General features: G+C 48.3%; 1 protein-coding gene across 2 annotated transcripts in view; it reads right to left on the reverse strand.

Annotated features, from left to right (window-relative positions):
- The window catches only part of NPR3 (natriuretic peptide receptor 3), an 80,687-nt gene extending 68,197 nt beyond the window's left edge, over window positions 1-12,490 (reverse strand). Inside the window, exons 1-2 of one of the 2 annotated variants that reach the window (XM_070357673.1) lie at window positions 10,795-12,490; window positions 2,430-2,552 (exon numbers count right to left, since the gene is read on the reverse strand). In XM_070357673.1, coding sequence (XP_070213774.1) covers window positions 2,430-2,552; window positions 10,795-11,551 — 880 coding nt within the window. In that variant the 5' untranslated portion in view covers window positions 11,552-12,490. The remainder of the gene's footprint in view (window positions 1-2,429; window positions 2,553-10,794) is intronic. The other variant, XM_070357672.1, reaches the window with a different exon arrangement.
- Between the last annotated feature and the right edge of the window lie 387 nt (window positions 12,491-12,877).

Consider the following 12,877-nt stretch of genomic DNA (forward strand, 5'->3'; position numbering starts at 1 on the left):
TTATTGACTATGCCAAAGCCTTTGAGTGTGTGGATCACCACAAACTGTGGAAAATTCTTCAAGAGATAGGAATACCAGACCACCTGACCTGCATTCTGAGAAATCTGTACTTAAGTCAAGAAGCAACAGCTAGAACTGGAGATGGAACAACAGACTGGTTCCAAATTGGGAAAGGAGTGTGTCAAGGCTGTATATTGTCACCCTGTTTATTTAACTTACATGCAGAGTACATCATGAGAAATGCTGGGCTGGAGGAAGAACAAGCCAGAATCAAGATTTCTGGGAGAAATATCAATAACCTCAGATATGCAGATGACACCACCCTTATGGCAGAAAGAGAAGAAGAACTAAAGAGCCTCTTGATGAAAGTGAAAGAGGAGAGTGAAAAATCTGGCTTAAAACTCAACATTCAGAAAACTATGATTATGGCATCTGGTCCCATCACTTCATAGCAAATAGATGGGGAAACAGTGGAAATAGTGTCAGACTTTACATTTTTGGGGCTCCAAAATCACTGCAGATGGTGACTGCAGCCCTGAAATTAAAAGACGCTTACTCCTTGGAAGAAAAGTTATGACCAATCTAGACAGCATATTAAAAAGCAGAAACATTACTTTGCCAACAAAGGTCCATCTAGTCAAAGGTATGGTTTTTCCAACAGTAATGTATGAATGTGAGAGTTGGACTATAAAGAAAGCTGAGTGCCAAAGAATTGATGCTTTTGAGCTGTGGTGCTGGAAAAGACTCTTGAGAGTACCCTGGACTGCAAGGAGATCAAACCAGTCCATCCTAAAGGAAATCAGTCCTGAATATTCATTGGAAGGACTGATGCTGATGAAGCTGAAACTCTAATACTTTGGCCACCTGATGCGAAGAACTGACTCATTTGAAAAGACCCTGTTGCTGGGAAAGATTGAATGCAGAAGGAGAAGGGGACAACAGAGGATGAGATGGTTGGATGGCATCACCGACTCAATGGACATGGGTTTGGGTAAACTCCAGAAGTTGGTGATGGACCAGGAGGCCTGGCATGCTGCAGTCCACGGGGTCACAAAGAGTCAGACACGACTGAGTGACTGAACTGGCCTGATAGCTTAAGTAAGCCAGTATACCAAAGCAGGAAACTGAGGCACATGCTCTAAGGTTTAGATCCCATCTGACTACACCTCAACTGCAATAGCAGGGAAGTGGAGCTCCATGCAAACATGCCATTTGTGATATACACACTTACAGTTTCCCTGTAACTGCCAGTGTGTGGTACCTGAGAAAATGCTCCATGGCCTTACACTATTGACTTCAGAGAGAATCCTAATCACACTTGGGAGGAAATGCTGTGACCTGTGATCTTGAAGACTTAGACAGCCTCCATCGCAGGTACCTTGGGAACTTCTCCAGACCCATTTTAAGGAATTAAATGCTTTGGATCATATCTGTTAGTGGCCCCTGAACATTTTATAAGAGAAATTTAAGAGGGAGTAATCTGGAAGGGAAGCTGGCGTGCTGTAGTCCATGGGGGCAAAGAGCCAGACAAGACTTAGTGAATGAACAACAACAACGATCTGGAAGGAGGAGGGGTTAGTAGCAGCAACTTCCAAAATATTTTACCTCAGTTTACAGAAATGGTTATTTATTTCTCGTTTCACATTATGGTTCATTACAAATATATGTGTGACATGTATAAATATATCTGCAGAAACATGCAATCACATTACTTAAAAGTTTTGTGAAACCATATGTATGCTATGTGTGACACGCTTTGACATGTTCTGTTATGTTGATGTGTTAGTCTATTCCATGCTTCTAAAATTTCCATCCAAATCTCGATAAAAATATTCCAGCAGTCCACCATGGTAGCAACCCAAAGTTGAAAATGCACTGGGAGGAGTCTTCAGGGCCTGGATTTATGATCATTTAGTCCCATAGACTCATAGGTGGTGCTATTTTTCTGCTCTGAATTCTCAGGGGAGAAAAGCTTGAGAATTTAGGAGAAGTGGGAGTATTCAGAATCACAAATTTCCAAAATCCTATCTATGGAAAGGAAATCAACCATGAATACTCATTGGAAGGACTGATGCTGAAGCTGAAGCTCCAGTAATTTGGCCACCTGATGCAAAGACCCAACTCATCAGAAAAGACCCTGATGCTGGAAGAGATTGAAGGCAGGAGAAGAAGGAGGCAACAGAGGATGAGATGGCTGGATGGCTTCACGGACTCAAAGGACATGAGTTTGAGCAAACTCCAGGAGATACTGAAGGACAGGGAAGCCTGGTGTGCTGCAGTCCATGGGGTCGCAGAGTCAGACACAACTGAGCAACTGAACACCACCACCTATGGAAATCATATCGACTGAAACGAGTTATTGGCCCTGTCTCACAACCCCTTTTTGACAGCCTAGCAGCAGCAGGAGGGGAAACCGGAGGCAGAGTTACCATAGAAGGAGCTGTTGAAGAGCTCGATGTTGAAGAAGGCGTAGTCCCCGCTGGTCATTCCGTGCCTGTGCGCCGCCAGCATGATCCCCCGGATGGTGTCGCTACTCGCACACATGATCACCACTGTGGGGAGGAAAAAACGGATGCGTGAAATGGCCCTGCACAGAGGACAGCATCTGATGTGGACCAGGGCTCTGCTAAGGTCCTACAGAATCCTCACAAATTACTCATGAGTTACAAAGGGCAGAAGAGTAACTTGGCAGTGGAGAAAGCTATCTGTCACCACCACAACCAAGTGATGGATGCCAACGGTACCCACCATGTGAGCAGACTCATGAGCCCCCTGCTGTAACACATCAGGAGCCCCAAACCTCAAAACTGGCCACCTCAATCTAATCAGAGGGAAGCAGCTGCAAACCCAGTTTGGGAGACAGTGACTAAAACAGTGAACCTACACCCTTTAAAATGGTCACTTTCATGAAAAACAAAAACGGCCTGAGACGTTCTAGACTAGCAGAGACTCAGGGAAACAGAAAGCTGAATGCACTGTGTGATCCTGGATTGGATCCTGGGCCTCAAAAATAATAATAATAAAAGTTTTTCTATAACTTTGTTGAGACAACTGGAGAAATTTGAATAAGTCTATAAATTGGATAATAGTATTATGTTTGTGTTAATGTTCTTGCTTTTCATAATTCTACTGTGGTTCTATGAGTGAATGTTCTTCTTCTTGGGAAGTGCACACTTCAATTTTTAGGGGTACAAAAGCATGATGACTGTACTTACCCTCAAATAGTTCATAAAAAGATAGCAATATTTGTGCATATATACGTATGTGAGTATATATTTGGAAGGGGTAGGGGAGGGAAGGGAGAGATTTGGAATGACAAAGCATAGTGGCAGAACATTTACCACTAGTGAAAATCTGGGTGAAGGCAAGCCAGAGGTGCTTTATACTTTCCTACATCCTTTCCAAAAACACAAGATTATTTCAAAATAAATCTTTTTAAAATACTTCAAGTAAATTCCCAGATTGGCCCAATATAAGATAGTGAGACATGTCAACTGCTTTTTATACCTTACTAGCATAGTGGAGCGGAGAAGGCAATGGCAACCCACTCCAGTACTCTTGCCTGGAAAATCCCATGGAGGAGGAGCCTGGTGGGCTGCAGTCCATGGGGTCACTACTAGTCGGACACGACTGAGCGACTTCACTTTCACTTTTCACTTTCATGCATTGGAGAAGGAAATGGCAACCCACTCAGTGTTCTTGCCTGGAGAATCCCAGGGAAGGGGGAGCCTGGTGGGCTTCCGTCTATGGGGTCGCACAGAGTCGGACACGACTGAAGCAACTTAGCAGCAGCAGAAGCAGCAGCATAGTGGTGCTAGTGGTAAAGAACCTGCCTGCCAATGCAGGAGGCATAAGAGAGACGCAGGTTCGATCCCTGGGTCTGGAAGATCCCCTGGAGGAGGGTATGGCAATCCACTCCAATATTCTTGCCTGAGAATCCCATGGACAACGGAGCCTGGTGGGCTACAGTCCATGGGGTGGCAAAGAGTCGGCCACGACTGAAGAAACTTTAGCACAGCATAGCAAATACATTTTCCTCAGAAAACAACTCGAAGGGTTTTCATTTGGCAAATCAGAGGATGCAGCAGGTGGGACAGGCTTTCTGATGTTTGAGAACACTTTTTTTAAAGCTGTCTCAACACATAGAGGAAATAGTTACCAAGATTCCAGGTCCCTTCCCACACGCTCTCGGTTCACATCCACACTGTCAGAGCCGAGAGGCTTTAAGCAGCTGCAGAATACTGTTCCCTGTCACGTAACAACTACAAGGGATGAAAGGGAAGAGAGACCTGGCCTTCATCCACTTATTTGGATCACTGTCGACGGCCCCTGACCCCCATGACAGCACCCGCTGTGCTTTTCTGCACAGACAGAGGAGAGGAGAGGCCTGGGTGCCATAACCGCATTATCACCACACGCGCCGGCCCCGTGCCGTGTGTTTGTTCTTTGTAAAAGCACGGGTGAGGAATGATGCAGAACAAACTTCAGGCTGTGCCAAAGCCGCCTTGGCAACCTGCGCCAAGGGCCAGGCGCTTGCTGACATTTCGTTTACTGCATAGGTTAATTCAGAGTGTTTGGTCATGACTCTGACATTTCTTACGACATAACAGCTCAGAGTACAGGCTGAAAGCTCTGCAGAGCAAGTTTTTAAAACCATACCAAACTTCTTAAGATGTCTAACTGCGGGAGTAAGTGCTGTTTGTGCCTGGAAATATAGTTATATATCTAGAATAAATAGTCGAATTCCAAGATGTATCAGTAACAAAGTTTTTGAAGAAATTTCTCATTACTCATTGTGACCTAAATGTTTGTTCTGCTCTCATTAGATTCTAGTCCCTTAAATGATAAGAACCTATGCATGTGCGTGAGCTATGTCACTTCAATCAAGCCTGACTCTTTGTGACCCCCATGGACTGTAGCCCACCAGGCTTCTCTGTCCAGGGGATTCTCCAGGCAAGAATACTGGAGTGGGTTGCTGTGCCCTCCTTCAGGGGATCTTCCCAATCCAGGGATCGAACCCACTTCTCTTAGTCTCCTTCATTGGCATGCAGGTTCTTTACCACTAGCACCACCAAGGAAGACAAAAGAGCCAAGGTGTCCCACAAAACAGCCTGGGCTAAGGCTGGACAAGTGGATCCCAAGAGGCTCCAGGAAGCTCTGGCTGACTGTCCAACTGCAGTCATCATTTTTCTATCAACTGATCATAGTCAAGAGTCTAGTTCTAGATCACTCCCCAACAGGACTCTGTTAGCACATAAAGTGTAGAGTCATTGTTTGGGGAAAAGAATTCTAATAACCTAACTTAGATATTTTTAGCTAATCTGAAATGAAGATTAATTTCAATGAGGACCAAAATAGTCACAAATATGTTTGTGTCAATATAGACCTGGAGGTGCCAATTAAGGAGCCAAATTGTAAACAGCAGGATGTTAGTAAGGATGCAAGAAGGATGAGGAGGGTCAGCTGAAGGGTCCAGGCATCCAAAGGCATCAGGCCTTGATAACCTGAAGCATCCATGGGAGAGCTACACCTGGCTCAGGTCCGAACAGTCTGTGTCCTCAGGCCGGAGCACATGCTTCCCCAAGCCCTAGATGGGCCGTGCCCTACACTGGCCTGTCACTTCTTTTCTATTTTTACAGCCCTGGCCCATCTCCTCTCTTTCCTCATCACCACCAAGATCAACCCCCTCCAATGGGCACATTCTTTCTTTAAATGTCAGTACCTGCTTAAACTGAGCAAGAGTGACCTGGAGCAGCACTGGGCCGATCTAAACAGTCTGGAATTATTTTAGATCTCAGCCATTTCATGACAAATGAAATGGACATGTGGACAAATGTAGTCCAGCTCTCAAAAGGAAATCCTAACTCCCAACTTCGTGGGCTAGGTATTGTTTTCCTTCCAGAAAAGAAAACCCATAGTGCACACTGTCACCCAGTTTAAGCTGGAGCAAACACTTAAAAACATTGGCCAAGCAGTCAGAACGCAGAGTCCTTCTAGATTTGTGGGATGCTCCCCAATCTGTCATGGCTTTTTCATTCATGCCTAATTCAACAGCATGTATTTTTAGCAACACGCCTTTATACAATCTTTTGGAAGGTTTAAAATAGCGTTCACTAAAATAGCTTTCTCTTCTTCTCATGTTTCATCAGTTTACATAATGACTAATTAAACTGCATACTTATAATAAGTACAACTGGTATAAACAGATTTGTGAGAAGTGTGCTGGCAAACCTCAGAAAAGCAAGACTAGCTACCAGCTTTCACCAGCAGCCAAAAAAGTTTATAGAGAAAAGGAGAGCATCAGCTAATCCTGAAAGCTGCTTAAGTGGAGGTCAATTCAGATAATTCCTTCTGTACTTAAATAGATTTAAAATGTACGTATTTAAATATATACTTAAGCATATTAAATAAATAAATACTAATTTTGGGGGTCAAATTGTTAAAACTTCTAAAAGAGGAAATGGTGGTGTGAGTCCAAGTTTCCGGATAGGCTTTTGATCATTTTGCTCCATTTTTCCCTCCTTGCTGGAGAACTTGTGGGGTTCCATGTCACCCTCCACTCCCTGATTCCCACAGTGTCTTCTGTAAGTGGCTTCTCCCTATAGCAACACGTTCTTGCAATCACTTGCAAAGACGTGGCTAGAGAAGTCAATTTGGGGACCCCCGAAACAATCCAGGAAGCATATTTGAATGAGGGAGATACCCTTTCACCCATTTCAGCTTTCCATCTGGAGCAATCTCTAAGAGAAGGACACTCCTCATCTCCTTGTGTGCCTTCACTTACCCCCCTCTTCCCACCTCCAGAGGGAAAGGAGGGACCTGTCTGATGGCTGAGTCTAGAAGAGAAAACTGGGCATACTGGACTCAGCCCTTTCTTCCTCTTTGAGGTGCATCTGCTTGCAGAGAGCACACATCATGGGTAACTTTCGCCCTGTAGTGAGGTCTGTCCTGGAGTGGGGTGTGCCATACTAGCTGTGATTTAGAGGATGACCCAGCCGAATTCATGGGGAAAATAATAGCAGGCAGGCCCTTTTTGGTAACTGATCTAAATCCATGTTCTGCAATAGGTTTTTTATCAATAATAAAAATGATATTTTCATATTCTCCAACTGATGCCTACATCCATCTTCTACTTAATTCTAAACTTAGAAGGGAAAAGAGATGTTTTTCCATGGAAGCAAAGCAAGATATGCCATGTGCTGCAAATTGAAAATATGACAGGAGAAATTTAAAACTAAAACTCAACAGTATTTGGGAGCATCCAAAGAAATAACTAAGTAAGAGGAACTTTTTTTAAATGACAGGTGGTAAATACAAGAAAAGGGATAACAAAAACAGAGTCTTGAATCAGAAAGTCTAACATCTTTGGTTACAAACTCTGACCAAATGCTCGGTCATTTACCCCAGCCTATTCTAAAAATAAATCACTCTTGTATTGATTAAATGCTTTTATCACCATAGCTGTTATACAGGCCAAGAATAATGACATATTAATAACCAAAAAAGATAGAACTACAGTTCTTCATACAAAAATGTTGTGTGCACAATAATTCTGGTTCTGCATCTTATGATATGTATGACAAAGCAACTGCTCACTTTTATTGCTTGAAAAAATATTTTTAATGCCTCTTTATAAAAATAAATTTATTATTGAGTGTTAAATATTGAGGGCGTAGTTGACTTTTTAAAAACAATGTATGCTCACATGCATGTATTTTAGTGATATACATTGGCTACGACTTGTGAGAAAAAAATGCTTATTATTGACTTTGATATTAAATCCCTAAGAAGAATAAATAATACCCCTCAGTGTTTAATTCTATAGCACACACATAGCCAAATTAAAATTTAGTCATATTATTGAAATGGTGGCATTATTAGTTTAACCCTTTAAGAGATTAAAACTTTTGTGATCTGATTTTAAAGGTGAACTTCAAGTCCAAAAAAAAAAAAAAGTGCTAAAAATGTATCTCCAAAAGAGGGAGGAAAAAGACTCCCTAGTTCTATGATGTTTAATGTGGAATTTTCAAAGACAAAAACCGTTCCATTTTACACTTGAGTTGAGCAGAAATCAGAACCACCAAACACTGGTCTGAACAGGCCTGATTCTCACCCCACCTCTGTTTCACAGAGGAGGAAACTCTGAGAAAGTCAGGAAATGACTAGGGCAGGCCCTGCAGCAGTTGAGTGCAGCCGCCAGATCCAAAGGGTCTGCTTCTCACCTCTGGGTTCTCTTCCCACGGTGCGGTCTCACTTTGTGGGAAAGGATATTATCTCTGTAGATATGCCCTGACTGGGGATTCTCTGGCAGTTGGGTGGTAAAGAATCTGCCTGCCAAGCAGGAGACTTGGGTTCGATCTCTGGGTCAGGAAGATCCCCTGGAGAAGGAAATGTCAACCCACTCCAGTATTCTTTCCTGGAGAATCCCATTGACAGAGGAGCCTAGTGGGCTGCACACAGTCCATGGGAGAGTCAGACACAACTTAAACAGACTACCCTGGCTACCCCCGTTATAACTGGAGTCTGATAGCAGCCCCAGCTCCCTGGCCAGTGAATGCCTGAGGCAGGCTAAGAGCTCTGAAAATTCAAACTCTACTCATTGTATTGGGCCCCTATTTAACCCATTAACCACTTTTGGTGAAGTAAAGGTGATCAGTAAAACTTAAGAGACCCCCAGAGACAGCTGTTACCAAACATCTTTCTGTCTTGAGTGTAGGGAATTTCTGCTGAGGGAGGAGGGCTTAAGGGGAGAAATTATTTTCATTTTTTATTTCTGAACATCTGCCAAGTCGCTGTCAGAAATATTTTTTAGAGTAAAAATGGTAACTTTATCACCTGCAAAACATACGGGTCAGCCAAGCAAACTGTGACCACTAAATTCAAACTTTGAAGAAAAAAAGTAAAGAAACTTGGGAACATCTGCTTTTTGGAATTGAAAAAATAGCCGCCGCAGACTGTAGCCCAAGCTCTTCGAAGCCCTCTAGCCCCACCCCTCCCTACCCCCTGGCTCAGCCACACACCATGTGAGGCCGAGGGGTTCCCGGTGGCCTCGATATGCCCTCATCCGGGCTGACCTCGACCACGAATCCCAGGCCACGTGCGCAGGGAGTCACGGCGGGCACTAAGACCTTCAGGGCGGTGGCAGCACAAACACGTTGGCCAACCGCGGTTCTTGCCGGTAGGGGGACACACCCCCATCCCCAGCCCAAGCTGGGAAGTCTAGCTCCAAGCCCTTGAGAGCCGAGAGCTGAAGAACGCTTTTCGGGGTCTGCAGTGACCTGGGGACTGAGAACAGGAAAGAAGTAGATGTGATTTTCTCGGCCCGGCGTGGCGAATCCGCCGCCCTTGGATACAAGTGCCCTTTTTCATAATCAGCAAAGCCGGCGCCCTGCCTGCTTGGCTGGCAGGAACTCGGCGCAGACAGCCTGGAGTACGAACGCTCAAAACTTGGCCATGCCTCCCCTCTGTCAACACCTCGCGCCTCTTCACTCTAAAGAGTGCGGTTCACTCCGAGTGCGGGGTGGCCAAATTGGGAAGGGGATGGCCGCAGAGCCCTCTTCCGCGGCGTCTTTACCCTCTCTCACCTGTTTCCGAGACCCCTTGCCTCCGGTTGCGCTGATCCCATGGCCAGCGCCCAGGTGACCAGCCGTGCCAAGTCGTAGGCTAGCCCTGCGCCTGGCTCTGCCCCTCTCCCCTTCCGTCTCCCCGCGTGGGTAGTGGGGAGCTTTACTGGGATTGCGCCACTGACAATCCAGGCGCGTGAGCGCTGAGCGGGAGCCGGCGGGATCCCGCGAGCGAGCGTTTGCACCCCAAACCTGACACTGGTAAGGAGGGAACTGCGCTATGCTGGGTTCTCCGCCCGCCTTCGCACAGATCTACTGGGCAGTAAAATGAGCCGCACTGGGGGCTTCTGCGATTCTGTATCCGTGACCACCCACTTCTCCTCCCATCCCCTAGAACCACAGCCACTATCCTCAACCTTGAGCTCCAAACCCCCACAGACCCACAGAGAAAACTAGAGAGGGAAAGGAGGTCCAGTGCCCGCTTCTCCAGCGCGCGCGCTCTCCCAAAGCCTAGCTGCTGGCGCACTGGAGACCACGACGCTGAACGCGCAGGGGGCAATGGGTGTCACCAGGGTCCAGACACTGCAAGGCATTTTTTATGGAAACCACAGAAGCCCGTTTATACGGGGCTGGAGGGGCCATGGAAGGAATGAGAAGGCCAATACAATGAGTCTTTAAAAGAAAGCTGAGGTCTGTGGAAGGAGCAGCAAGAGAAATCCGGAGACCGGAGCTGACCATGAGGCGGCGCGCGGGCTGTGGAACTCAGTGTACGCTTCCTCGCTAGGAGCCGGCGCACGTCGGAAAAGGACCCGGTAACAAGTTCTTTGGCCCTTGTCACGCTTTGAGACTGTAGTTGGAGGCGGGTTCCCGCAGTGAGCCCCTAACTCGGCGCCGGACACAGAAGAACGAGGAAGAAAAAACCCAAGAGGTTTGACAGCACCTGTTGGACCAGGGCACGAGCCCGGGAAGTCTGCCTGCTCACATGCCCCACCCACAGGCTTCATCACTTCCCCAGGACCCTCTACGTACACCCCACCATAACCATGGGTATGGTCGAAGGTCGTCGCAGCCAGACTACGCACACTCGGGCGAGTCCCGGTGGGCGCTCCCTACCCTGATCCTCAGTGCAGCAGGGAGTAGTGGGGTCTCCAGGGGAGCCAACAGGCATGTAGGGAGAGCCTCGGAAAGGGGCTGGGTTAGGGCCCGGGACCCGGGGCGCACTGCTGCTCACCTCGCTCACTGGCCTGGATGTGGCGCACGATGTCCTCCAGATCCAAGTCTTTGGTCTCATCGAAATTGTAGGCGGACGTGTGCAAGCCTTCCTCCTGGAAGACCTCATGGACCCCCTCGAGGGTGAAGAAGCAGTTCCGCTCCAGCTTGTCGTCGCTGTAGACCAGCACGGCGCGGCTCCACTGGTGGTGGCGGAACAGGGCGAGCATCATCTCGCCCATCTTGGCGTACGAGGGTGCCACGCGCGTTAGGTGCGAGTACTCCGTGTCCTTATGCTGGAAGCCGGCTGCCAGGGCCCCGGCAGACAGCATGGGGAGGTCCCAGTGCGACGCTAGCCGAGCCACCGGAGCCGCCGCGTACTCGCACACCGGCCCCAGGATGAGATCCGGCTTGGCTCCCCGCGCCGCCGCCACGCGGTCCACCAGGCTGAAGAGTGCGCGGTTGCCGCAGTCCGAGTCTTCGTAGGCCACCTGGAAGCGAGTGCCGGCTGGCAGGAGCCGCCGCCCGGTCGCGTTGCCCTCCACGCTGCGCAGCGCGTACTCTATGGCCGGTCGCACCCGAGCAAGGGAGAACAGGTAAGAGTCGTCCTGGGGCAACAGCACCAGAACCTCGATCTTCTGCGGCGGCAGTGCCTCTCTCTCCCGGCGCCCGCGGCCCGGGCCCGCGCCCCCGCTGCCACCGCCGCCAGTGCAGTCGGCCAGTAATGCCCAACCGAGCAGGACGCACGCGGAGAAAGTGAGCACCAGTAGGGACGGCATCGTGCCGCAGGAAAGCGCCTGCCCTCGCTGCGGACTCGCCCTCTGCCCCCCACCCACCCTACCTCTTAACTCCCCACTCCTCTCCGAGGTTCCTGCGCCCCCTTGGGCGCTCTAAGAAAAAATAAAAGAATACCCCCTTCACTAACTCGCCAAAAGAGAGGAAGAGTCCTCCTTTGCAATGCCACTCGTTTAAAAAAAAAAAAAAGAAAAGAAAAAGAAAGAAGACAGAAAGAAAAAGAAAAAGTTAACTGGGTGTAAACCTGTACTCCTATAGTATATTTATATATATACTTTTTATAAATACATAGATTAGCCCTCCCTTGATATATACTATTTTGCTTAGAGGTGGCTTCTTATATGGGCGTTGCTAAGGTTGCTTTGGAAAGAGCATTTGTAAAAGAAGAAAAAGTTAGACTTGTCCAAGTGCTTGTAATTGACGGTGCATCTCCCTCGCGTTTGATCTCATTGATTCGCGCCGGTTCCCGGATCCATAACCCGCGTTTAAATAGCGTGGCAGCGGCGGAGCGTGTTACCACACAAGGCGCGCAGAGGCCGGGCTGGTATTTCCAGCGGGTGGGGAGGGTGGGGGTGGGGAGCAGTGGGGGCTGGGCTAGGGGAGTCTCTTATTAACATTCTTACATCAGGACTCCTCCTCCCCGCACCCCTACTCTTCCCACCCCTTCCCTGTCCCTCACTCCCACTCCCCGCCAGTCCTTTTGCGTTTTCCTTAAAACCGCAATCGCTCACTTCTACAGCCGCGGAAGCCCCCACAAAGCTACACCGCCACCAGGGTCCCCGCCTCTCCCTGGCCCGGCACGCGGCAGCTCTGTCTCCAGCTCCGGGCTTTAAAAATGGAAATGTGTTTGAAAGTAAAGAAACACGCGCAGACACACACACACACACACACACACACACACACACACACAAAAAAAAAAAAAAAACAGGATTAAGGGAAAGGGATGGCCCCAGAAATTGGTGGTTTGGTTGACAAACAAACAAACAAACACCCTAGGTCCCGTTTGCTCTCACCTCTCTCTCACTCCAGCCACAATCTCTCCAGACGCGCCTACTTGGGACGGGCTCTCGACCTTCGCGGTCCCCTGGCGCAAGGTCAGGAAACAGGGACCAAGGTCCCGGGGCAGACGGCTGGGTCGAGGGCCTGGAACGCCTAGCTGCCGGGCGTCCTCGCCCCACTTCTTCCCCCGCTCCCCACCCTTGGCGGCCACCTCCCCGCGAGCCCCGCGGGTTCGCGCCGGAGTCGCCGTGCCGCGCGGGATCCAGTGTCCCAGCGCACCCACATCTCCCGCGGCGCGCAGTGAGCAGAAA

Source organism: Bos mutus, chromosome 20, assembly GCF_027580195.1.
Source record: "Bos mutus isolate GX-2022 chromosome 20, NWIPB_WYAK_1.1, whole genome shotgun sequence".
NCBI lineage: Eukaryota > Metazoa > Chordata > Mammalia > Artiodactyla > Bovidae > Bos > Bos mutus.